This window comes from Trachypithecus francoisi, unplaced genomic scaffold, assembly GCF_009764315.1.
Source record: "Trachypithecus francoisi isolate TF-2019V2 unplaced genomic scaffold, Tfra_2.0 Lachesis_group12, whole genome shotgun sequence".
Classification (NCBI taxonomy): Eukaryota; Metazoa; Chordata; class Mammalia; order Primates; family Cercopithecidae; genus Trachypithecus; species Trachypithecus francoisi.
This window is the reverse complement of record NW_022681457.1, coordinates 93,083,480-93,106,829: the sequence shown is the minus strand read 5'-3', so window position 1 is coordinate 93,106,829 and position 23,350 is coordinate 93,083,480. Positions and strand designations below refer to the sequence as shown.

The window sequence follows — 23,350 nt, the reverse complement described above, 5'->3', positions numbered from 1 at the left end:
TATGCCCAGCCCGACCCTGTTTTAAATCTCTACATAGCTCTGGTATTTGTTTGTTTGTTGTCTTTCTCCACTAATAATCATGAAAGCTCCATGAGTGTCCCTGTCCACCATTAATACCGTCCTTCAGCTGAGCCTGGCACCCTGCAGGCACTCACTATTGAATGAGTGGCTAAATGCATGCAAGCAGTGTCCCAGCACACAGACACAGCTATGCACTGCAGGAGGTATGGCGTAAGCACACATGAGTATGCACCTGCGTCCTCATATGCAGACACACAGGTGCAGCTTCGGGGTCGCAGAGGAGAGACTGAGACCAGAGGACCAGGACTCTCTCTGGCTGCTTTGGTTTCTCTGAGTGTGTCTCTCACTGTCTCTGTCCTCTGTCTGTGTAAAATCTCTGTGGCTCTTTCTTCCTTCTCAGCAAGTCTGTCCCCGTCTCCAGCTCTCTCTTGTAGGTCCCTCTGTTTTCCTCTGTGTTTGGGATCCTGTGTATCTAACTTGGCATCTCTATGTCTTTGTGTCTCTGGTCTCTTTTTCTCACACTTTCTGCATCTTTACGTTTCTGTCTTCTGTCTCTCTTTGTCTCTGTCTCCCCTGTCACTGTCTCTCTGTGCGTTTGTATCTCTCTTCACCCTGTCTCTGTCTCTCCGTGTGTGTCTCACTCATTCTCCATCTGCCCGTCTCTGTTTCTGGGTCTGGTCTCCATCTTACTGGCTCTAGATCTCTGCCTCTCTGCCTTTCCTTCTTCCTTCCTCTTGTCCTAAATCAGCTTGGCCACCACGTCTTCATGGCTGTCCGCGTCCCTGTGGCAGGGAGACCCATCTTTCACCTCTGACTGGCAGCTTTGTGGTCGCAGTGGGAAGGCCAGCGCTCCTCTCTGATAATGCCCCACCTCCGCTACGGGCCATGGCAAACTCCTCACTGAGACCTGGGTCCTGGCAACCTTCCCCAGCAACCAGGCCCAGACAGGGCATCTTACTTCAAGCAGCTCATGTTACTAGACACCTGCTTGGTTTGACCACCCCGGAGCTGCAAGAGAGGTGAGCCCAGAGCCTGATGGGCACTGCTGTGGATGTGGCAATGGCCAGGGAAGGTGGAGACGGGAGGAGGGAGACACTCCAGGTATCCTGGCCCCAGCTTGGCTGCCCCTGGACTCTGCCCACCTGTTCTGAATGACTCACAGAGAGTTGTGGCAGGCACAGAAGCCCTGGATTCCAGTCTTACCTCTAGCCACTATGTGGCTCTGGGTCCTGGTCCCCACGCGCCATACAATCCCAGCTTAAACTATCTAGCCTGGTGTGTTACAGCATCTAAAAGAAACAGGCCTAAGCCGGGCGTGGTGGCTCACACCTATGATCCAAGCACTTTGGGAGGCCGAGGCAGGTGGATCACGAGGTCTGGAGTTAGAGGCCAGCCTGGCCAACATAGTGAAACCCCATCTCTAAATATAAAAATTAGCCGGATGTGGTGGTGCACCCCTGTAGTCCCAGCTACTTGGGAGGCTGAGGCAGGAGAATCGTTTGAACCCGGGAGGTGGAGGTTGCAGTGAGCTGAGATTGCCGCATTGCACTCTAGCCTGGGCAACAAAAGTGAAACTCTGTTTCAAAAAAGAAAGGAAGGAAGGAAGGAAGGGAGGGAGGGAGGGAGGGAGGGAGGGAGGGAAGAAAAAAAGAAACTGGCCTAATTATTCTACCCCAGTGGTTCTCCATGGGGGGGCAACTTTGCTCCCAGGGGACATTTGGCAATGTTTGGAGCCATTTCTGATTGTCATAATGGGGGAGGGGTTGCCACTGGCATCTAGAGGACAGAGGTCAATGATATGCCTACCATCCTACAACACCCAGGACAGTCCCTCACAATCAGAATTATCTGGCCCAAATCTCAGTAGTGCTGAAAGTGAGAAATCCTGTTCTGGGCTGGGCACAATGGCTCACGCCTGTAATCCCAACACTCTGGGAGGTGGAGGTAGGTGGATCACTTGAGGTCAGGAGTTCAAGACCAGCCTGGCCAACATGGTGCAACCCCATCTCTACTAAAAGTACAAAAATTAGCCAGGCATGGCGGCACGCACCTGTGATCCCAGCTAGTTGGGAGGCTGAGGCAGAAGAATCACTTGAACCCGGGAGGTGGAGGTTGCAGTGAGCTGAGATCACACCACTGCACTTCTGCCTGGGCAACAGAGTGAAACTCCATCTCAAAAAAAAAAAAAAATTTAAGGCTAGAAAGTCAGGTGGGTCAGAGATTGGAGCTTGACTCTACCTAACCCCAGGACCCATGAGTTTACTCAGGTCACATGCAGTCCCCCAAGTTCTGTAAAGCAGGAGGATAGGCGTACTCAAGCTTGGAGGACTTGTTAAACACAGGTCAGCAGATCCCACTCTCGGAGTTTCTGATTCGTAGTTTGCTTTCCAGGTGATGCTGATGTTGTGGACCCAGGGACCACATTTGAGAACCCCTGCAGGAGAGTATGATGTTTGATTATCTGCATGTGGGTTCAAATCCTGACTCCAGCCCTTACTGAGTCTATGAGGGGATATCATTTAACCTCTTTCTCTGCAAGCAGAGAAAACAGCAGTGCCTATCACTTAGGGTTGCTGGAAGGATTAAGGGAGATAGTGACAAAGAGAAAGCCCTTCACAGGATGCTGGCACCTAGTGAACTCTCAGAAGTGCTCACCAGCATTAGGATCCCCAACCCAGGCAATGCTCACCCTCTCCAAACAGAAGCTCCCAGAGAGCAGAGAACTAAAACATCCTCTTCTCCTGCCTATCAGATATCTCTCCAGGCCTAAGCAGAGCAAGGCAGGAGATGCCATCTGAGATAAGCCTGAGGTAATCCCAGCACTTTGGGAGGCCGTGGTAGGTGGATCACAAGGTCAGGAGTTCAAGACCAGCCTGGCCAAGATCGTGAAACCCTGTCTCTACTAAAAATACAAAAATTGTGTCATTGCATTCCAGCCTGGGCAACAGAGCAAGACTCCATCTAAAAAAAAAAAAAGACCTCAGCATAGTGGTTAAAGGAAGGGGTGAAGGAACTCTAGTTCCAGGGTAACTGCGTTCAAATCCCGCCTGTACCACTTACTAGCTGTGTGGCTTTTGACGAACTATCCCATCTTTCTGGAGTAAGCCTCAGTTTTCTCGTTGGTGAACCAGCATTGTCCCTACCTCACAAGCATGCTGTGAGGGTTACCTGTGACAGGACATTTAAAGTGCTGAGCTTGGTTCCTGGAACTCAGTGAATGCCAGCTATTTTAGACGTACGATGAGAGTGTGTAACTCTCATTGCCACCACAAAGAGAGTATGTAATCTTCACCACCACAACACATGCAGTGCCTTGGCGGGCTTCCCTCCCCTCAACGTTTAGCTTTGAGGCTATCTTCTCTTTCCTTCCCACTTGGAGGTGGAGAAGGAAATTGGGCATAGGCCCCCAGAGGGGGTAGATCTGGGCAGAAGCTTGGAGGAGGGAGGAGGACCATCAATTATTGGCCATTGATTTGCTTGAGCGTCTTTGTGTCCTGCGAAACCGGAAGCCACAGAAGGAGTTGCTTTTCTTGCCATTTCTCCCTAGAGCCTGTGACAGAGACTAGGTGTTTTATAAATAGTTGCTGCATGAATGAAAGAGGGTGTTGAGCTCCTTCTGAGGACAAACTCCCCTCCATGAAGTACAAACCAAGGAGTCTCCTGGGGGATGCTTGGTGATGAGGGGAGTATTCAGGGACTCCCAGATTCTTTCTTTGCATGCAAGAAACTCAGACAGTTGGTTTCATAAGTTCTTCGAATCCTGGAATCTCTGGGTGGAGAGAAGCTCTGGCAGCTGCCCAGCTCCTCCTCCTCCCAGCAGTGCCTGGACTGGGGTTGAGTGGGAGAGGCCTGATGACCTGGCTAGAAAGGAGGTTAAGGGAGTGATCAGGCTAAGGGAAAGTTCAGGGAGAAACCCCAACTGTTTCACCAAAGCAGAAAATAAATCAGAGAACAAGAAAGGGTGTGATCCTGGCTCTGCTACTTCCTGGCTTTGTTATCTTGGGCAGATTCCTTCACCTCTGTGAGGCATAGTTTCCATATCTGTAAAAGCGGGTGATAGTAATAACACTAACCACATGGAATTGTGAGGAGTCAATGAGATAATGCATGAGACTACGCCAAGTCCATAGTGAACATTCAACAATGCTCATTCTTATGTACCTTATTTTTATTGGAGCGGACTCTTGTCCTGCATCTTACACCCATGTTCATCTCTGACATTTCCCCCTGATCCCCCATTTTATTATTTACATAGCTGGTTTCATGTAGCTTTAAGAGCTCAATGACATTTCTGACAGACATAAGACATTTTTCCATGAAGCAGTCTAAACAATAATATGTAAAGAAAGAAAATCAACTGGAGTATTTGTTTGTCAGCCTTGACCATTCAGAAAAGGCCAGACACTGGTGTGTTTGAACAAAAGAGGACAGCTGGTGGGAGGATGGGAGACAGCCTGGGACTGAAGGCCTGGGGGCCTAGGTTCAAGGCCGAGGTCTACCTTGATGCATTGTTTGGCTTTAGGAGGCTTCTTGCCCTTGGGAAACAAGGGAAGGCTGAACTTGGAGGCTCTTGAGCCCACTCCATTTCTCCCAAGTCTGAGGGTCTTAAACCTGTAATGATCCAAACATGTCCCCTCTTTGAGATGGGGAAGGGGAACGGGAGTGGGGTGAAGTGAGACAGACCTGTGTGAGGGCCAGGGTGCCACCCTCTCCCTCACCCCTAATTCAGGCCTCTTACATGCCTCAGTTTACCAGGTGTTCCAGATCCATCCAAGTACCCTGTGGCCATTCCCCATACCACCTTAGCTAAGTCCTTCCAGGGAAAGGAGCTCACCACACCACACCCATTAATCCTCCTCTGGAAGAGGAGAAAAATAGGTGTCGGAGATGGTAACTTGCTGAGCGGGACTGAAGCCAGGTGTGTGTGACTCCCAATATGCCACCACTGCTTTTTAAAAAATTATTTCGGCCAGGCGCAGTCGCTCACGTCTATGATCCCAACACTTTTGGGAGGCAGGTGGATCACCTGAAGTCAGGAGTTTAAGACCAGCCTGACCAACATGGTGAAACACTATCTCTACTAAATACAAAAAAATTAGCCAGGCGTGTTGGCGGGCACCTGTAATCCAGCTATTTGAGAGGCTGAGACAGGAGAATCGCTTGAACCCAGGAGGTGGAGGTTGCAGTGAGCTGAGATTGCGCCATTGCACTCCAGCCTGGGCGACAGAGCGAGACTCTGTCTCAAAAAAAAAAAATAATTATTTCAATCATTAGGACAATCCCAAGTATGTCTCATTCCCAATTGACAGGGGAATGGGCCATAAACCTGGGTGTCATCCTCGGGTGGAGCACCTACAGTAGGAAACAGGCCCTAGGAAGTGGAGTGAAATCCAGAGCTGTCACAGGATACTCTGCTGTGCCATGGGCCTCTTCCTGTCTTTGGAACTCGGTTTTCTCATCGACAGAATAGTAGTGTTTGCTCCAGAACCTCTAATGTGCAGGTCGGGACTTTGTGTTGCTGTGAGCCCAGGTCCCCACCCTGAAGTCTAGGACAGCCCCAGGAGCTTGGGTGGGAGAGAAGGGCAATGCAGACGTGACTGTCCTGCCAGGCGGGGGCGCCGCCGCCAGACGCACGAAAACAACCAAATAAATCAGACCCAGGAACTCCTAATCCTTCCCGGCTGTGGCTGCTACCGCTTGCCCCGCCTGGGAGGGGGGCACCGCCCTGCCAAGGGTGCAGAGTTGGGCCAGCAGAGCCAGACTGATGCCTGGCCATCCAGGAGTCCTCAGCCCCCGAGGTGGGAGGTTGCGGGGGGGTGGAGAAAAAGAAGGCTCTCCCAACACGGTGACTCAGGCCCTCCCGGGTGGGCACGTCCCTGCGCCCCGGTCTACTTTTAGAGCCGGCTCTGAGCCTGAGCGCAGACTGGAGGGAAGCGGGGCCTCATGGGGGGCGCAAGGGCCTGACCAGCTCCTCCAGCTCGAGGTTCAAGCCCCAGGGCCTCCAGCTGTCTACCTGGAAAAGGATGAAAAGCACATGGAGGGTGGGTGTCACGGGATGCGGCGCAGGCCCAGAGAATGCGCCCCCCTTCCCCACAAGGCCTGGCAGTTCCAGAGAACGGGGCGCAGCCTCCCAAATAACGACCTCTGTTAAGTGGGACCAGGAGCCTCCCGATGGTCGCTCTGTCTGCCTATTGGACCAGGGGCCAGGGCGGGCGGGGCGTTGGGCGACAGAACTGGCTAGGGTGGGAGAGGAGAGGAAGCTGCCAGGTTCTGGGGATCCCGACCCCACCCCGCCGACGGCCACGCCTCCAGCCCACTCTGCCCACGCCCCCGGTCTGCCTTTGGGCCACACTCGTGGCCGGGGTGCCTTCCCTGACTCCGCCCTAGGCCCTGCCTCCTATCTGGCTCCGCCCAGCCCTGGCCAGCCTTAGATCCAGTCCCAAGGTCCAGAGAGGCCTAGATGAAGGGTAGTCTGCCTCTGAGAGGCATGGAGCCCTCCTCCCGCGTGGGGTCAGGGAGAAGAGGGGCGTCGAGGGTGAGGAGAGGGGGTGAGGAAACGTTCCTGGCGCCGCGAACGGGAAGCCTCCAGGCGGCAGGACGTAGCTGCGGGGACCCGGCAGTCTGCGAGGCTGGAGTGGCCGAGGCCGCCCCAAGCATAGAAACAACTTTGTATGCGTAGGAACAGAAAGGCCCAGGGAGGCGCCTGGGCAGAAGTGTCTATCTAGGACGATGCCCCTGCCACGGAACCCTGGAGTGGGGGCAGCTGATGGCTCAAGACACATGAGCTCTGGTGGCGAGTACAGGGATGCAGGGTTTGGGGAGGCCCAAGTCAAGGTCCATCCTTCTGGGTGAGGGGCGGAGGGTGGGAGGCGGAGCCCGGTCTCCGGGGCACCAGCCCTCCACCTAGCGGGAAGCTTGGGAATGGCGGAGTGCGGAGGTGGGGTGCGGGAAGAGTTCCACCGCGCCTGGGCTCCTTTTTCTCCCTGGAGGCCCCACTGGCGCCTACCCACCACCACCATCCTGCCCAGTCTGCTCCATCCCCGGGATTCGCCCCAGATAGAAAGGGGAGTCATTCTAACATCTGTCTTCCCTTCCTCCTCCCACCTCCAGGTCCCATCCCCTTCCCTTCTTCCTTGCAGTTATCCCTGGGAGCTGCCTCTGTTCGTTCCAGGCCCTGGAACACCTGAAAACTGCTCTTCCCGCCACCAGTTTTACCCTCTCCCCCATCCGTTTTTCATTGCCATGTGGCGTTTCTAAACAGGAATCTGGTTGTGTCACTTTCTTGATTAGAATCATTCAATGGCATCTCATGATCCAAATAGACTCCAAACACTTGGAGCTTGAGCTCTTCACCATCCAGCTCCACCTCCCTCAGCCCCAGTCCCTCTCTGGGGCTTTCTACGTTCCACCCATACAGGGGAACTGTCAGCTCCTCCTCCCTTTTCCAGGAAGCCCTCCCTGGCCTAATGTTTGCTGTCTTCAGGGCTTAGTCTGGCAGAGACTCCCCTTCTTGGGAAGCTTTTCCTGAACCCCAGGTCTAAGTTAGGTGCCACTTGTCTGAGCTCCCACAGCCCCCAGTATGTGCCTGCCTCTCTCAGAGCAGTCACTGCCTGGGTCTCTAATGGCTTATTCACTCCCATGGCAGGACAATTGATTGAGATATTAATTGCTTTGCTCTCCTGTAGTTTCCCCTCCCACTTGCAAGCTGGTAGCGAAGTCCTTTGATTTTTCTAGCCTCGGGGAACTGTGCAGGCCTGAATGCAAAAAGCTGCTTGAAGTCTGATGGCTCATCCTGAGTTTGGAAAGAGCTAAACTTCTGGAAGCAGGCGCGCCAGGTGTTCCCAAGGGATGGGGAGAAGAGGACAGAGAAATGAGGGACGAAAGCTAGCTGCAGAGGGTGCAGAAGCTGGGGGTCCTTTGGGTGGTAGGGACCTGTGTCTAGCTCCCCTGACAGGTGGTAGCTCCCTTGACAGGTGACAGGAGCTGTGGGGATGTGTGGTAACGCACCTGGGGTGGCTGGAGTGCAAACATTGGGGAACCAGCCTCAGGGGAACCAGCCTCAGTGCCTCAAAGTAGCGGGGGAACACCTTAGTCATTGAGCCTCAAGAGACCATATGGACTACTAGGACAATGGACATCTCTGTGTAATCAATGTAGACTGAATATAGGAGGCACCTCCTCTGTGCCCATGTTCGGGCCAGCAGCTCCTTGCACACGTCAGTGGGAGAGGTGGTAGGGAGGAGCCTCAGTGATGGTTGAGATTAAATTTTTTGCCAACTCATAGGAAAACGTTTAGAGTGAGTCAAACTGGAGTTGGTTTAAAGTGAATACAGAAATGGGGTATTTCTTATTTGTGTGCCAAGCTTCCTCCCTACTACACCTGTGTGTCTCTTAATACACTGCAGAGCTGAGACTGTATGTGCCTCATTCAGAATTGTATCCTCAGCACCCAGCGTGGTACCTGGCATATACTGAGAGCTCAAAATATATCGGTTGAATTCACTTTTCCTCTGTACCTACAGAAATCCTTCTAAAACCCAAGTCTGCTTCAGTGGTTTCTCTCTGGCCCTCAGAATAAAATCCAAACCCTGATGATGGCCCACAAAGCCACTGTGATCTCACCGCCCCGTATCCGCAGCCCATCCTCTCCAGCTGAACTGCACTATTTGCAATTCCCCAAACTTGCCAAGTTGTTTCATGCCTTGTGCCTTTGCTTATGAGGCACCCTCCGCCTGGAGTGCCCTTTCCCCTTTCTCTGCCTGCTGAGCTTTCAATTAGTCTTCAGAGCTCAGTGCAAGTGTTTCCTTGTCTTCCCTGATACCCTCTTCTGAAGGCAGAGGAAACCCCTCCTGCTCTGCAGCCTAATGCTCAGGCGCATGTCTGTCTCTCTCTTCCCCAAGCCTGGTTTCCTGGACTGTGGGCTTCTCTAGTAGAGTGAGTCCCCCGTGCCCAGCATGGTGTCAGGTGCACGACAGGCTCTCAATAAATGCTCACTATTCACTGGGCTTTAGCCTTGATCCTCCAAGGACTCATGGTGTGACCTTGAGCAACCTCTCCCTTCTGAGCCTCAGATTTCCTTTCTGCACAATGGGAGGAGTGGAACGGAATGTTCCCTAAGGGCCCTTTCTTCCCTCAATTGAACTTGGAAATGAGAGCATGTAAAACACAACTCACCTGTGTGCACGGCAGACCAGCTAAGGGCAGAACATGCTCAGACACAGAGCTGCCCATAGCATCCATGCATGGCCACCTGGGAGCAAGCCCTTAGCTAAACAGCTGCACGTGACACTGCCACACAAAAGTGCATGTGACCCTCTGGACAGGGATGTGCTGTCCTCCCAATCCTCATCCCCCATGAACCACTGGCTCTGACAGTGAAAAATTCAGCAGCAGTCAGGGATGCCAGTCTGGCAGTGAGTTAATATTCAAGGAATGAGCCTTCTGCAATATGCATGCCCTGAGGCTGGTGTCCTATGGGGCTCTCCCCTTCCCAGGCCTGCACAGGCAAAGCCCTCCCCACCCCACCACAGGCACAGACACAGACAGTCTGCCTGTGGCAGGGTACTGAGAACTAGACCTTCGGCTCTAATTGCTTCCTGGACAGCCCCCTCCCAGTGTCTCCTCATTCATTCATTCAGCAATATCTATGCAGTTCCTATCCTGTCCCAGCAACAGTATGAAGGTATGACCCTGTTCTGCCCTCAGGGGTTCACAGTCCGGTGGGGGAGACAGACAATAAATAGGAAACAAGTGATATAAACTCAGATCAGGAGAAATGATACTGTGGAAAGGATTAGGTGATGTGATTTTTAAAACATGACTTGGTGGGGGAAAGGGGTAGTCAAGGAAGGCGTTTCTGAGGAGGTGGCACTGGAGGAGTTATCAAAAGATGAGAGCCAGCAAAGCAGACAGCCAGGGAAGAGACTTTCAAATTGAGAGCACAGCAAACACAAAGGCCCTGGGAAGGGAGAAGCCATGAAATGTGTTTGAGGAGCAGAGAGGAGACCATGGAACTGCTCAGTCAGTGACAGCAAGTGGCAGGACATTCGGACAGGGTAATGGGCCCCGACCAGAGTGTGCCGAGCCTCCTGGGCCACAGTGAGAGACTTTGTTTTAGTCAAAGAGCAATGGGAGGTCCCTGGAAACAATATCCATCCCTTCTCCCAGCTCCCCCATCTTAGGAGTCTTCTTAGAGACTGTGCCTTCCTCATCTTTACATTGTTGGTGCCCACCCCAAGGCCCAGCATGGGGTTGACATCAGACACCGTTTACTGATAAATAAATGACCAAATCAAGTTCTCCTGGCTCCAGGCTTGACTCAGTGGCTCAGAGTAGGTCAACAGGGCCAGATTAAGACATTTACATGCCATCCATTGGGAAGAGTCTGGCACTCCCATACATCATTCATAACAGAAATAATATTAATCCACGAAGCATACTTCTTTATGCACATGCTGGAATGAAAACCACTTCCTTTTGGATTTTCAATTGCAAAATTCTGGATTAGTTCATGAAAGCAAAACTTCTTCTTTTTTTTCCTTTTGTTTTGTTTTGTTTTGTTTTGTTTTGTTTTGTTGTTTTTTCCAAGATGGAGTTTCACTCTTGTTGCCCAGGCTAGAGTGCGATGGCACAATCTCGGCTCACTGTAACCTCTGCCTCCCAGGTTCAAGCAATTCTCCTGCCTCAGCCTTCCAAGTAGCTGGGATTACAGGCACCCGCCACCACACCCGGCTAATTTTCGTATTTTTAGTAGAGACAGGGTTTCACCATGTTGGCCAGGCTGGTCTCAAACTCCTGACCTCAGGTGATCCACCCACCTCGGCCTCCCAACGTGCTGGGATTACAGGCGTGAGCTACCGCGCCTGGCCTCAGAATTTCTTTCTGCTTATGTGTGTGTGCATATCTTGTTACTGTCTTGCTGGCATTCCAAACTGAACTCAGTCTGCCCATTGGTCACCCAGTGCTAGATGGCAGGGCTTGCCCAACCATCCCTTCAGTGACATGGTCTTGGCTTGTGCACTCTGGATAACGAGGAGAACCAAGGGTGCCATTGTGGCCCAGGCCTAATTGACAGCAAGCAGCCCTACAGGTAGGAAGAAGGCAGTAGCACTGTCAGCAGGTTTGGGAGCTGCTCATTGTGAGAACTCTGGGAAATTCCCTCCTTGGACCATCAAGCCTTGCTCCTGCCCATCCCTGACCCTCTAAAAAGAGTACAAAGTGACCAAAGTCCAAGAGATCTCTCAGAGAAGGTACCTAAGGCTCAGAGAGGTTACTTTACTTGTCCAAGGTCACTCAGCAAGTTGGAGATGGAGTTGCAGTTGGGACCAAAGCCTGGCCCCGGAAGCAGACTGGAGGCATTCTCTCCCTGGGTGAACCGGGTTGGGGAAGAATGCTGAGGGGCCCCTATCTGGATCCACAGAACTGATGAGAACAAATTGGAAGTTGGACCCAGCCAAGTATTTGAATGGGGACCGCCCTTCCCCCAGCCCCTCTTTTGCTACCCAGCTGAGCTCTAAACCTCTAAGGTCAATGCTCCCTCAGCCTCCTCTCTGGGTCCTAGAGATGACCTCATCTCAGGGCTCCCATGCGGCTTCCACAGCATCACACTTACAGAACCGGGCACCTAGGAAGGATCCAGAAGCCGTGTCTCAAGATTTGCTCTCACTTCTCTCCCAGTGGCATGTGTCATAGGTGCTAGCCGCCCTCCTTCACTCAGTCAACCCCCAACCACACCTGCTCTATGTATGGCCTCAGAAGGGAATTAGACTCAATGTGGGGCCTGGGAGAAAAGTTGACCTCCCCTCCCCACTTCACTGACCTCCCCAGGGATGGCACTTAGGAAACTCAGACAAAGCAGCTCAGTGATTCTTGGGGGATTGGAAGCTGGGTGGTTCAGGGGAGCACCTCCACATCCAGGCCAGTTTTCCTAGGCCAAGTCCAGGCTGAGCTCTGCCTCTACTAGGTTGCACCCCACCCCACCCCCAGTGAGCGGGAAGTGACAAATGAGCCTGAGGAAGGAGGGGGAGCTGGCGATCGAAGGCATTAACATGGTGCCCAAATTAAATATTGACTTTCTTGGTTGACTCTAGGGACACTTGGATTGATGGTTGAGGCTTTGTCATGCCACCACAGGGGATGGGGACATAACAGCCTGGAGCAGGTCCATAGGGAAGCTGAGGTCTGGAGAGGAGGGGCTCACCTTTGCTTCTGCCTGCTCAGGAGGAGTAGGGGTGAGGGCTTCAGGGAGCCTGGAGCACAGTGCCTGCATCTCCACCTTCCCCATGGAGTCCAGAGTCCCATCCTTCCAGAAGGTCTTGGAGTCCAGGCTTTGTTGAGTGTCCCCCCACCCCATTCCCATCTCCAGGAACTGTGGCTAACCTGAAGTGCAACAAAGGAGCAGAATCAATCTCTGTGATGATACCCATTACTGGGTCTCAGGACCCGGTCTCCCAAGGTGGTAGGGCTGGTTATTTCTGATCATTATGTAGGATCTTGGGGAGGAGGTAGGGACAGCCTCTCTATTCATGGAAATCTCCCATCATCCTCTCCCGCTAACTCACCTTTAGAGACTACAGTAGGCCCTGAGCTTTCTCTCCCTCTTTAATCCTTTTTTCACCTGTCCTGAACAAAGGGAGTCTCCCTCTTTTCAAAGCTCCACTTTGAGAACTGTCTCTAGTCCCTTGATTTATTCACCTCCCACCCCACTCTACAACCCACCTCCATGCTGGTTCCTCCCATAGTAATGACTCCAGCCCAGCCCCTCATTCTGAGTTCCAGCCCTGTGTGTTCAACTACTTACTTTCTACTTGACATCTCCCCTTGACCATTTCAAAGTTAACACGCCTGCTATGGTTTGAATGTGTCCCCCAAAAACCATGTGTTGGAAACTTAATCCCCAATGCAACAGTGCTGGGAGATAGGGTCAATGGAGGGGTGTGTTTAGGTCATGAGGGCACCGCTCTCATGAATGGATTAACACTGATTATAAAAGAGCTCAGGTCCTTGAATTCAATCTCTTGCTCTCTCTCTCACCCTTCCGCCTTCTGCCATAAGATGATGCAGCAAAAAAGACCTTGCCAGATGATGGCTCCACAACCTTGGACTTCCCAGCCTCCAGAACTGCAAGAAATAAATCTCTGTTCTTTATAAATGACCCAGTCTCAGGTATTGTTATAGCAGCACAAAATGGACTAAGACAATGCCCAAGGACAAATTCATGACTGTCTCCCCCAAAGCTGGTCCTCTTCCTGTACCCCTATGCCAATGACCTGGTTATCCATCCAGGTGTGTAAGACAGAAGCCCAGGTGTCATCCTCTGATACCCAATCCACACCAGGTGCTGAGTGCTGACAATTCTATCCACTACATATATAGAAATTCCATTCCTCCTCCACAACACCCTCTAAAGTCTCCTTAATGCAGGTCATCTCCTTGCTGGTCTCTCTCTATCCACCCTCACTCTTCAGTGTCCCTGCCCCCACCAATCCATTTTCCATCTACTCAAGAGAAATCGTGTTGATATAGAAATCTGATCATGCCAGTCCCCTGCTCAACACTCTTCCTTAGCTTCCCACTCTCCTTAAGGGCCAAAACCCTCAATGGAGTCTCCTCTGCCTTGGACACTTAGCATGTATTTTCAGGGCCTGAGAGTGTGGAAGTCTTCCTGGAGTAGGTGGCCTTGGAGGAGTGGAGGGAGGGATATGGTGGGTACTGGGGACTGGATTAGAAAATCCCCAACTGGGTGACCCCATGAGGTTCCAGGGTGGGCATGAGGAAGCCTGAAGGGAAATGAGTCCTGAGAAGCAGAAGTCAGCAGCATCCCACACCCAGGTCCTCCCTAAGGCCACCTAATTTCCTTTTAATTGGCACCTAATGGAAGTGATTTAAGCCCAATTGAGTTTTAATGTGCCTGTTCCAGTCTAGCCTCAACTTGCTTCCCTTCTCCCAGAGTCTGCGGCTGCAGGGGTAAAGGTAAGGGTAAGGGTGAGGGTGAGGATGAGGATGAGGGTGAGGGTGCACCCTTCCCCCAGAGCTGCTGAGGGAGGCCTGATACCAGTCACAGGTCTCCTCAGGACCTTCCCCTACTTCCCCAACACCTCCTCCCTGCCCACCGGTACCCCCAGGATATGTGGAGTCCAGGAACCCTGGCTTTGGACCTCCCTTGTGCAGGCACTGTGCTGGCAACTTTCCCTCCTTCGCCTCCTCAAGCCCTCTCCATGGCCCTATAAGGCAGGCTGTGGGGAAGTACCTCCTTTTCACAGAGGGCACTGAGTTCACTTGCTCAAGGCCACTGCCTTTGTTCTGCCTAGAGCTGTGCTGTCCAACATAGTAGCCTCATGGGAGTACTGAGCAGTCAGAAGGTGGTGAGACTGACTTGAGGTACACTGTATGTATAAAACACATGAGATTTCCAAGACTTCGTATAAAAAAGAATGTTAAATATATCTCAGTCACTTTTTATATTGATTATATGTTGAAATGATCATTGTTTTAATATACAGAATGAAATACATTAAAATGAATTTCACCTTTCTAAACTTTTAAATGGTTACTAGAAAATTCTAAATTACATATGTCGTTTACATTGTATTTTTATTGGACATCTCGCAGGGTCTGTTCTCATGAAGGTAGGGATGGTCTGCTCACCCTTGACCCTGCCAGTCAGGAAAGCAAGGAAAGGCTGCAGCTGAGCTTGTGTGAGCCTCTCAGTCTTGTCTCCTCATCCTTTGGGAGAAGACACGTCCCTTTCAGCACCCTGGACAGCATCCAGGGCTGGCTTCCCACTTGGGGTTGAGAAAGGAATAACTGTGGGAGGAGTAGATTAACACCTACAAAATGCTTCCCATGAATCATCGTAAGTCATGCTCCGGATATCCAGTGAGGAAGACTGGGTAGGGATTGTCATTATCCCAATATTGCAGATGAGGAAATCAATGCTCAGGAAGATTTGTGTATTCCACCCTTCACCCACTAAAGATCCACTGATGCCTGCTTCATGTGGGCCTCTGAGTGCATAAACTGCAGTAAGGTCAACACAGATGACAGCAGTTCTGTGTGATCAGTGCAGCAGTGACAGTGCTGCCAAGGCCTGTGGGGGCCCAGAGAGTGCTGATTGCTGGGCCAGGCAGTTCAGGGACAGCATCACACAGCGGGCTACTTGGGCTGGGTCTGGAAGGCTGAAGGAGAGTTTTCCCTCTGTGAGGAGGGGGAGTTTCAGGCAGAAGGAATGGTACATGCATAGGCGTGGAGGTCAGAGAGATGGGCCAGGGGAGGGAGGCAAGGCCACACTGCCAAGGGCCTTGAACTCTAGGCTAATTCCAGGATCCACAGAAGGCGTCTGAGCAGTGGCCTGGCCAGATCTGCATTTTGGGAAGATCACCTGGGCCATGTGGATGAAGGGCTGGAGACTGGAGGCAGAGAAAATGAGGGCAATGATGTGAGAAATTTGAGTCCAGAAAAGAAATGACAGGTTGTTAGATATGAGCTCAAATGGAAGGGATATCGGACCAACTCATTTTGCAGATAGGGAAACCCAAGTCAGACAGGATCCAGTGGCCTAAGGTCACACAGCAAGTCAGTGCCTGGGGGAGCAGGGACTGAGGGCTAGGAAGGGACAAAGCCCCCAACCCAGGAATGCCAAGTGGCTGGTCCCAAAACCAGCAGGGGCCTCTGCTGGCAGCTGTGGTTTGTGTTTGAGCAGAATCAACAAGGTAAATACTAAACTTCCTCTTCAACTAGATGCAAAGCAAGAACGGACAGGAGGGCAGGGACGTGCACATCGCACCTCAGCCCCAGAGGGCCCCAGAGGTGGTGACCAGCGGAGCCCAAGACCAGGAAGGAGGGAGGTGAGAGCACAGGACAAGGCAGTAAGAGGGCCTTTAGGTGATGGTCAGAGGAAGGAACGGCCCAGGATGTGGAGCAGGGTCTGCTGGTATACGGTCCGGGATGGGGGCTTTGTTTGTGCAAACCCCCTTCTACGAACAGGACCCCCCTTTCTCCCCCGTCTCCCTCTCCCCCATGGTTCCTGATGGGACTGCCAATCACAGTGCCCCAGCCTCCTGCCTGGGGCCAGCCAGAGCTCTTCCTTCCTTGAGGGTTTTCTAATTGGGATTCAAGAGAGTAAGTTCCTTCCCCTCTAGGGGCAATGCTGAGTGATGGAGCTGGGAGGAGGAAGTCTGGTGGGCCCTGGGGGAAGAGGCTTTAAGGAATGAAGCTGACACACATTCGAGAGAACGTCAGGAGAGGATGAAACATGCGGTGGCACTCCTGATCCCAGGTCCTATCACCAAGGCCAGCCGCACTTGCCCACTGCTGTCCTTGCCACAGCATGCTCCTGCGTGAACAAAGCCCCCAGGTGCCTAAGCTGGCTGGTATCAGATTCTGCCACTCCCAGCCACAAGTCCCAGTCACAAGCTGTGGGAGCTTGGGAAAGTCATGTCCCCTCTCTGAGCCTCGATTTACTCATCTCCAAAATGGGGCAGTCACAATACCTACCTTGAAGAATCAAATGAAGAATCAAATGCTTGAGTGAGCTCTGTGTACACTTAAGTGCTGGGGCTGCCCGAAGGGAGGGAGGCAGAGGAATGACTCGCAGGAGCTCCGAGGGTCTAGGAGCACAGTCCTGAGTGGACTCTGCCTGCACAGCTCCTCTGACCAGGTCTCACAGCAGGCAGGATTGGAATGAGACCGAGAGCAAGCCTGTGCCATCAAGGCCTGCAAAACTCTGAAGAGGCCTCCACCCCTCCTCCAGCCCCCCTGGGCAGGCCATTATCTGGAATACCCCCTACCCCAGCAGCCAGTCACTTCTGTCACTCCCACCCAGGCTGCCGCAGCACCTAGCCCTCCCTCAGCTCTCCAGGGACCTGTGTCTGTGTCTCTGAGTCCGTGGGAAGGGGCCCAGAGGCGCCCATGTTGCTAAATGACCAGGCGAGCAAGGACCTTTGACCCTGTTAACTGTGCCTCTGCTCCAGCTGCTGCCTGACTCGAGAAGACGTTTCCCCATGTCATCCTGTGCCCCCTCTTTCCGGGGGCCTGAGAACTGAGCAAGGATCTGCTCACTCAGGCATGTAACGAATGCAACTCAGCACAAGCCTCCTGCCCCCGGCACCAAGCCAGCCTGGCTCCCGCACCCCACCCCACCCTAGCCCTGGCCTGGCCCGGCCCAACACCTGCAGCTCCACCACAACCCAGCGCCTGCGGCCCCCCTGCAGCCATGGTCAAGTTCCAGGAAGCTGAGCTGAAGCCCCACCTCCACCAAGCATGGGTTTGAAGTCCCAGCTCTGCCTCTGACTGTGGCCTTGAGCAGGGCACTTCCCATCTCTGGCCTCATTTTCCTATCCACAAAATGGGCCAACAACAGGGTTGTTGTGAGGGGCCAGGGGACGTGTGTGAAGCTCCTAGCTTAGAGCACTGCATGAGACTAGTGCCATGTGGTAACAGCTAATCCTTCAAGAGCTTATCCTGTCCCGGGTATTTGCTGAGCACGTTATACATAGGAATTTGTTCCATCCCCGTAACAACCCTGTGAGGTGGGCATTGTTACCATCCCCACTTCACAGATGTGGAACCGAGGTCACTAAGCTCTGTCTTGGCTCTAGCCCAGGCAGTCTGGCCTCTGTGCCCCAGTGAATGGCAGCCATGGCCATCACAGCCACCAGGGAAGGCCAGCCATAAGAGGTCCCCTCCCACACTCCCAATTTGCTTTCCCCAACTCAGATCGGGGAAAGGATGAGTCACCCAGAGAGTCAGGGACAAAGATGGGGTCAGAGCCTAGGCCGCCCCCTCCCAGGCAGGGCTGGCCCAACCCCATCACATAATCTGATGAGATCAAGTGAGTTCAACCCAGGAGACAGGAACAAAATCAGGGTCCCAGAGCTGGGCCTTTACCTGAGGGAAGCAAACAGCTCAGCAGCAAAATCCACAGAGTGAAGTTTATTCCCAACAAAGTTCCCCTCCCCCCTCCCCAGCCCGGGACAGGGACGGACAGGCTGGGCTGAAGATGGGGTTCCAGTGGCTGAGGGGCCTCTGAGAAACAAGGAAGGGCCCTGGGCCCCCAGGCCAAGCCGTGTCTGGCTCCCCAAGCCTGGCTGAGTCCATGGCGCCTCCCTGCCCAGCCCTCGGGAGAGGGGAGAGGGCGCTGGCTCCTGGGTAGTTCCAAAGTGGAGTGTGAAAATAGAGAGATATATATATTTATATGCAGTGGGCAGTCCAGCGTGGCACTCACACCTCTGTCTGGAAGTCACCATCCGGTGGTTCTGTGGGCTCCCAGGCTGCTGTCCGGTGCAGAGTCAGCCGTTCTCGGGGCTTGGGGGGCAGTGAGCCCAGTGTCATGGATTTGAAGGTGCTCCAGCTCTGATGGCGCCGATGTTGGGACAAGCTGGGGCGCTCCCCGGGGCTGGGCTTATCCTGTGGAGGGAGCGGGAGGGGCCGTGGAGATGGTCCAATATCCTCACCCATTGTACAGAAGAACAAACTGAGGCGGCCCAGAGAGGGCCGGTAATGCCCAAAATTATGGAGCAATCAGGTGTCAAAGCAGAGTTCAAATACAGACCTGCCTGGTTCCAGGGTGGGGCTCCTGACCCCTGCCTGTTCTCAGTGGCCCCCGGGACATGTCTCCTGCTGACCGCTCTCCCTCCCAATCCTGGAGGACCTCCACCCCTGTTCGCCATCTGCGGCACCTTCCCCACCCCCAGACGGCCCCAGACTGTTGCCCATGCCATGGGGGAGGCCCTTGGTGAGACAGGCTGGGGTTGCCTGGGAGGGGCAGGAGGGCAGGGAGGGCACGGGTCCCTCAGGCCCACCTCACCCCACCCAGCCCGGGAGGACTCACGGTGCACACGCTCCGCTCGGCCGCCCCACCCGAGGACACACTCCACCGCTTCTCCCTCTGCAACGGGGGCCACCGGTCAGGCTCCAACCCCAGGGGCTGCTGCACCAGGTCAGGCCCTGAGCTTCGGGGCAGGGGCAGCCACGGGAGGAGCCCTCACCTTAGCCGTGGACTGGCTGCGGTAGCGGTCAAAAGTGTGGAACTTCTGGTTGAGCTCGTGGTAGAGTTCTGAATGCCGTTTCCGGGTGTGCATCACCTTCTAGGGGCCATAGGGCATCAGAGGGTTGCTCCCTGAGGCAGAACCATGATCCCCCCTACCCAGGGCACTCAGCACCCCGGGCCCTCCACATCCCTCCCTGCTGCCAGCCCCTCTGGGACAGGCCCTGGTTCTTTTCACATCGGTGCTATGGGCTTGGGCAGGGAGGGAATCATGGGAAGATCCCACAGAACCCACAGGCTTGGGCTCCTGGGGTCAGGCTCTGCAACAGAGCTTGGACTACTTTTAGGAGTGGGCCCTCCAGGGACAGACACCGCAGCCAGATGTCCCACCACCCAGCACACACACGGCCCTTACCTCAAAGTCCAGGTCTGAATACCGTAATTTCTTTCGCTGGGAAGGAGCAACAAGGAGGCAGTGGAGGAGAAGAAAGCTTTTTACCACATGCAGGGGCTTTAGAGACAGGAAGCCTGGCACCCCAGGGGTCTGCCCGCTGCAACTTTCCCCCAGCCCAGGCCCAGAAGTTGGGGACCCTCATGGGGCAGCTTTTCAGGCCTCACTGGACATACACAGACACACATACACGGGTCAAATGGCATGGTGCGAACTTCCAACATGACAGGCCGCGATGCCCACATGGAATCAGAGCCGATGCTCATTCTCTGTGCCCTACAGCCCACCCTGTATCCTTCCCCATCTTGCCCCATTCTCTCTGCCAGCCATAGCTACCCCTCCCCTTGGAATCTTCCACTTGTCCTGCAAACACAGGGATTCAAGCTTTCAGAAACCCTCCTTTGACCTCACACTGCCCCTTTTCCTGCCAAACCAGGCACTGCCTCCCTGGCCTCTCTGCTCCCTCATGCCTCTCCTGGCTCTCCTTGCCCCAGACCACTTTCAAGGCCCCAGTAAGCTGTACCGCACCCAGTGCTACTCAAGAAAGAGTCCTGGCCGGGCGCGGTGGCTCAAGCCTGTAATCCCAGCACTTTGGGAGGCCGAGACGGGCGGATCACGAGGTCAGGAGATCGAAACCGTTCTGGCTAACATGGTGAAACCCCGTCTCTACTAAAAAATACAAAAAACTAGCTGGGCGAGGTGGCGGGCGCCTGTAGTCCCAGCTACTCGGGAGGCTGAGGCAGGAGAATGGCGTAAGCCCGGGAGGCGCAGCTTGCAGTGAGCTGAGATCCGGCCACTGCATTCCAGCCTGGGCGACAGAGCCAGACTCCGTCTCAAAAAAAAAAAAGAAAGAGTCCTGAGAGTCTTAAAATGTTGGCACAGGAAGACCCATGAAGCCAAGGCCAACTTTCCCAGGTTACAGATGGGGAAACTGAGACCCAGGGAGGCGAAGGGAATTGCTCCCAGGCCTTCGAAGGTGGTACTAGGACCACCATCTGGATCTCCCAGGCCTGTGGGCATGCTGACCACCATGGGCCCATGGCACCCACTCTCCTGGTTTTCCTCTCCTCTCCCTACCTGCTTTCTCCCCGCTGCCCACCCTGGCTTCTCTAATACTAGGCACTCACGCTCTGCCCTGGCACCTTATCTTGCCTTTACCACACACACGTGTATCCTCCTCATCCTGGCCGCATCTCTCTTTCTGGGGGCAACAGGGCACCTCTCCCTGTCTGATGCCCCACACGCACTGCACGTGCAGTTCACACCAATGGAATACACTTGTAATTCCCTGCCCAAATCTGCTCCTCCGCGCATCACAGCTGCCCACGCCAGAATTCTGGATGTCATCCTTGACCCCTCAAAGTGCTGCTGCATTTACTGCTGCCTCCCACACAAGGAGCCTGACGTCCGCCCTCATCAGTGGCCAGCAGGCAGGTGTCCACAGAACAAAACCCGCCATGACGCCAAGCGCGCCCTTCTCCGACGCTGGTGTTGCGTTTTGTCTTTGTTACGCCTTCCTGTTTTTGCCATCTGTGGCAGGAGCAGGCACCAAATGTTCCAGAAACATTTGGTGAGAAAAACTAAATTTGCGAGCCCCCTAGCTACTAACTTAATTTTCATTGTGTGGAGGATGGGGAGTGGGTTTCTGAGGCCGAGCAGGAACAGTCAGTTGTGGCTAAGCCATGACTCCTGCCTCTTTCCTTAACCACGCCCAATTCATGACTCCAATAAAGTTGTAGAATGTTCTAGAGTTCCACAGCAGGCCACTACTGTCTGTTCCCAGGGATCCTCTGCAGGGAGCAGACCTGAGGAGGCCAGCGGGAAGGTGGAGCATTCACAGAACACACACAGGCAGGGACCCAGAGGGGTTTGCTTTTCCCAGGAAGAGATGGTCAGTTATCACAGGCCTGTGGGCGGCGCCTGCAGCTGATTTCAGGGGTGCTAACAACAGCAATCCCCAATTATCTAGCACTTTCTACTTGCTCCACATGAAGATAAATGCTTTGCATCACTCAATCCTCAAAACTACTCTACGAAGAGACTGCTACATTATCCCCGCTTTGCACACAAGAAAACTAAGGCTCACTGATCTCACTGCCAATCACAGAGTCCAGACTGGAACTCAGACCTGCGTGACGCAGAAGCCCAGGCTCACACCCTATGACGTGGCTTCCCCAACAGCATAGCACGTTGCCTGAGCCACAGTCTCCTGAAATGAGGACTCGTCCCAATCAGTCACCCTAAAGTAGGCCTTAAAGCAAGTACGAGCGAGTCGAGAAGCGCACTTCCAGTGCATGAAGTCCCAGCGTGTCTGAGGGATTCACAGGCCCCATAGAGCTGCCATGAGCAGAAACAGAGGGAGAAATGCTCAGTGGACCCACCCCCAGTGACTTTTACAAGAGGCTGCTCTGGGGAGGTTGAGGCTGTCCCTTCCTGGCTGCAGCTTGTGATTGACACACAGTCTCTGACACAGAGTCTCAGACACACACCCCATTCCCTACAGCCCCTTACCTCCAGGGAGCCCATCTTCATGGTAGAGCCAGGCACGGTGCGAGGCATGGTCCGGCTGCGCTCCCCTGGCTCGGGCACTTGGCGGGCGCTGGGTGTCGGTGGTGGAGGTTGGAAGGTCATTCCATAGGGATTCTGGAGAGACCCATAGGCAGGGCCCAGCCCCAGGCCCGAGTGGTCCACGGACAGGAAGCTGGGGTAGCCTTCAGTGTGGGCCACTGTCTTGGCAGCCCGCCGGGGGGTCCCCTCCGGCCGAGCCCTGGGGGCATCCTCACCGCCTCCACCCCCACCGCCAGGCTGCAGGCTCAAAGTCCGCCGAGGCAGCACCATGTAGTCCCCCTCAGAGCCCGGCTCAGTGGGCCGCAGCCATGTGAGGTCCAGCTGCCGCAGGCCGCCCTCCCCACACATGTACACAGGGTTGGCCTCCTGCGGGGGCGGAGGCTCCCCCAGCCCTGGTGAGGCTGCCATGGGCACCAGGATATTCCCAGGCAGTGGTGAGAAGCTGAGGCTCCCCTCAGGGCCCACGAGGCAGGACTTGGGCTCCTCATCCTCATCCAGGGACAGGCGGGATAGTGTGCCCGTGATGGTGGACGGGTTGCAAGTGTTGACCTCCTTGAACAGAACTGGGGGCAGGAGTGGGAGGGAGGGGGTGAGTCCTGAGGAGAAGGAACCTCTAGATGTCCTTGCCCAGGCTGGGGAGGTACCAAGCCTCTGCGCTTGGACAGGAAAGGAAACTGGGTCCTGGAGAGATGGCTGGGTGGTTGGTAATCTCTCACATACAAGAGGGGTTAAGAAGACAATGGCCCCAAAGTCCCCACAGTGAGACAGGGCAAGACACAAAGGCAAGGCCCAGCTCCCAATGTCCTGGTGCAGGTCCCGACTTTGACCCCATAGTCCCAGGGCTGTCAAAGGGCTTTGTCTTCCCACCTCCCTGTGCAGCAGTTCCCCAGGAGACAGAAATGGAAAGAGATTCTGGTAAGAATCTGGAAATGGTATAATAAGGTAACACTCTGTACCGGGGTCCTGCTAAGGACTCGATGTTCCGTGATTCATGCATGCCCCTGAGCCTCCAACCTGCCCTGGGACGACAGTATTCTCTCCTTTACAGGTGTGTTAACTGAGGCTTAGAGAGGCAGGTTGTTTGCCCAGGGTCATACAGAAAGGGACATTCACAGCCTTGCATCCAACTCAGGGTTGTCTAACTTTGAAGCTGGACTCCAGTAGCCAGAACTCCATCAGGGCCTCCCATGATGGGGCTCGGGGCCTCCCCTTCTTCTCCAACCCCAGGGCCATTCTCAGCTCTGTCACGGCACACTCACCTGTTTGACAAGCCAGATCCACATCCTTTTCAAAGTCTGACTATAGGCGGAAAGGGAGGGGCAGGT

At 54.0% G+C, this 23,350-nt stretch overlaps 1 protein-coding gene across 12 annotated transcripts in view; it reads right to left on the bottom strand.

The window, feature by feature from the left end:
* Positions 1-17,937: 17,937 nt before the first annotated feature.
* ADGRB2 (adhesion G protein-coupled receptor B2) overlaps positions 17,938-23,350 on the bottom strand; it is a 37,298-nt gene continuing 31,885 nt past the window's right edge. For 3 of the 12 annotated variants that reach the window (XM_033227347.1, XM_033227348.1, XM_033227349.1), the window contains 6 exons: positions 23,285-23,324; positions 21,969-22,588; positions 19,422-19,457; positions 19,008-19,106; positions 18,851-18,907; positions 17,938-18,426 (listed from right to left, as the gene is read on the bottom strand). In XM_033227347.1, the coding sequence (XP_033083238.1) occupies positions 18,241-18,426; positions 18,851-18,907; positions 19,008-19,106; positions 19,422-19,457; positions 21,969-22,588; positions 23,285-23,324 (1,038 nt within the window). In that variant the 3' untranslated portion in view covers positions 17,938-18,240. The remainder of the gene's footprint in view (positions 18,427-18,850; positions 18,908-19,007; positions 19,107-19,421; positions 19,458-21,968; positions 22,589-23,284; positions 23,325-23,350) is intronic. The other 9 variants (XM_033227356.1, XM_033227354.1, XM_033227358.1 and 6 more) reach the window with 6 other exon arrangements.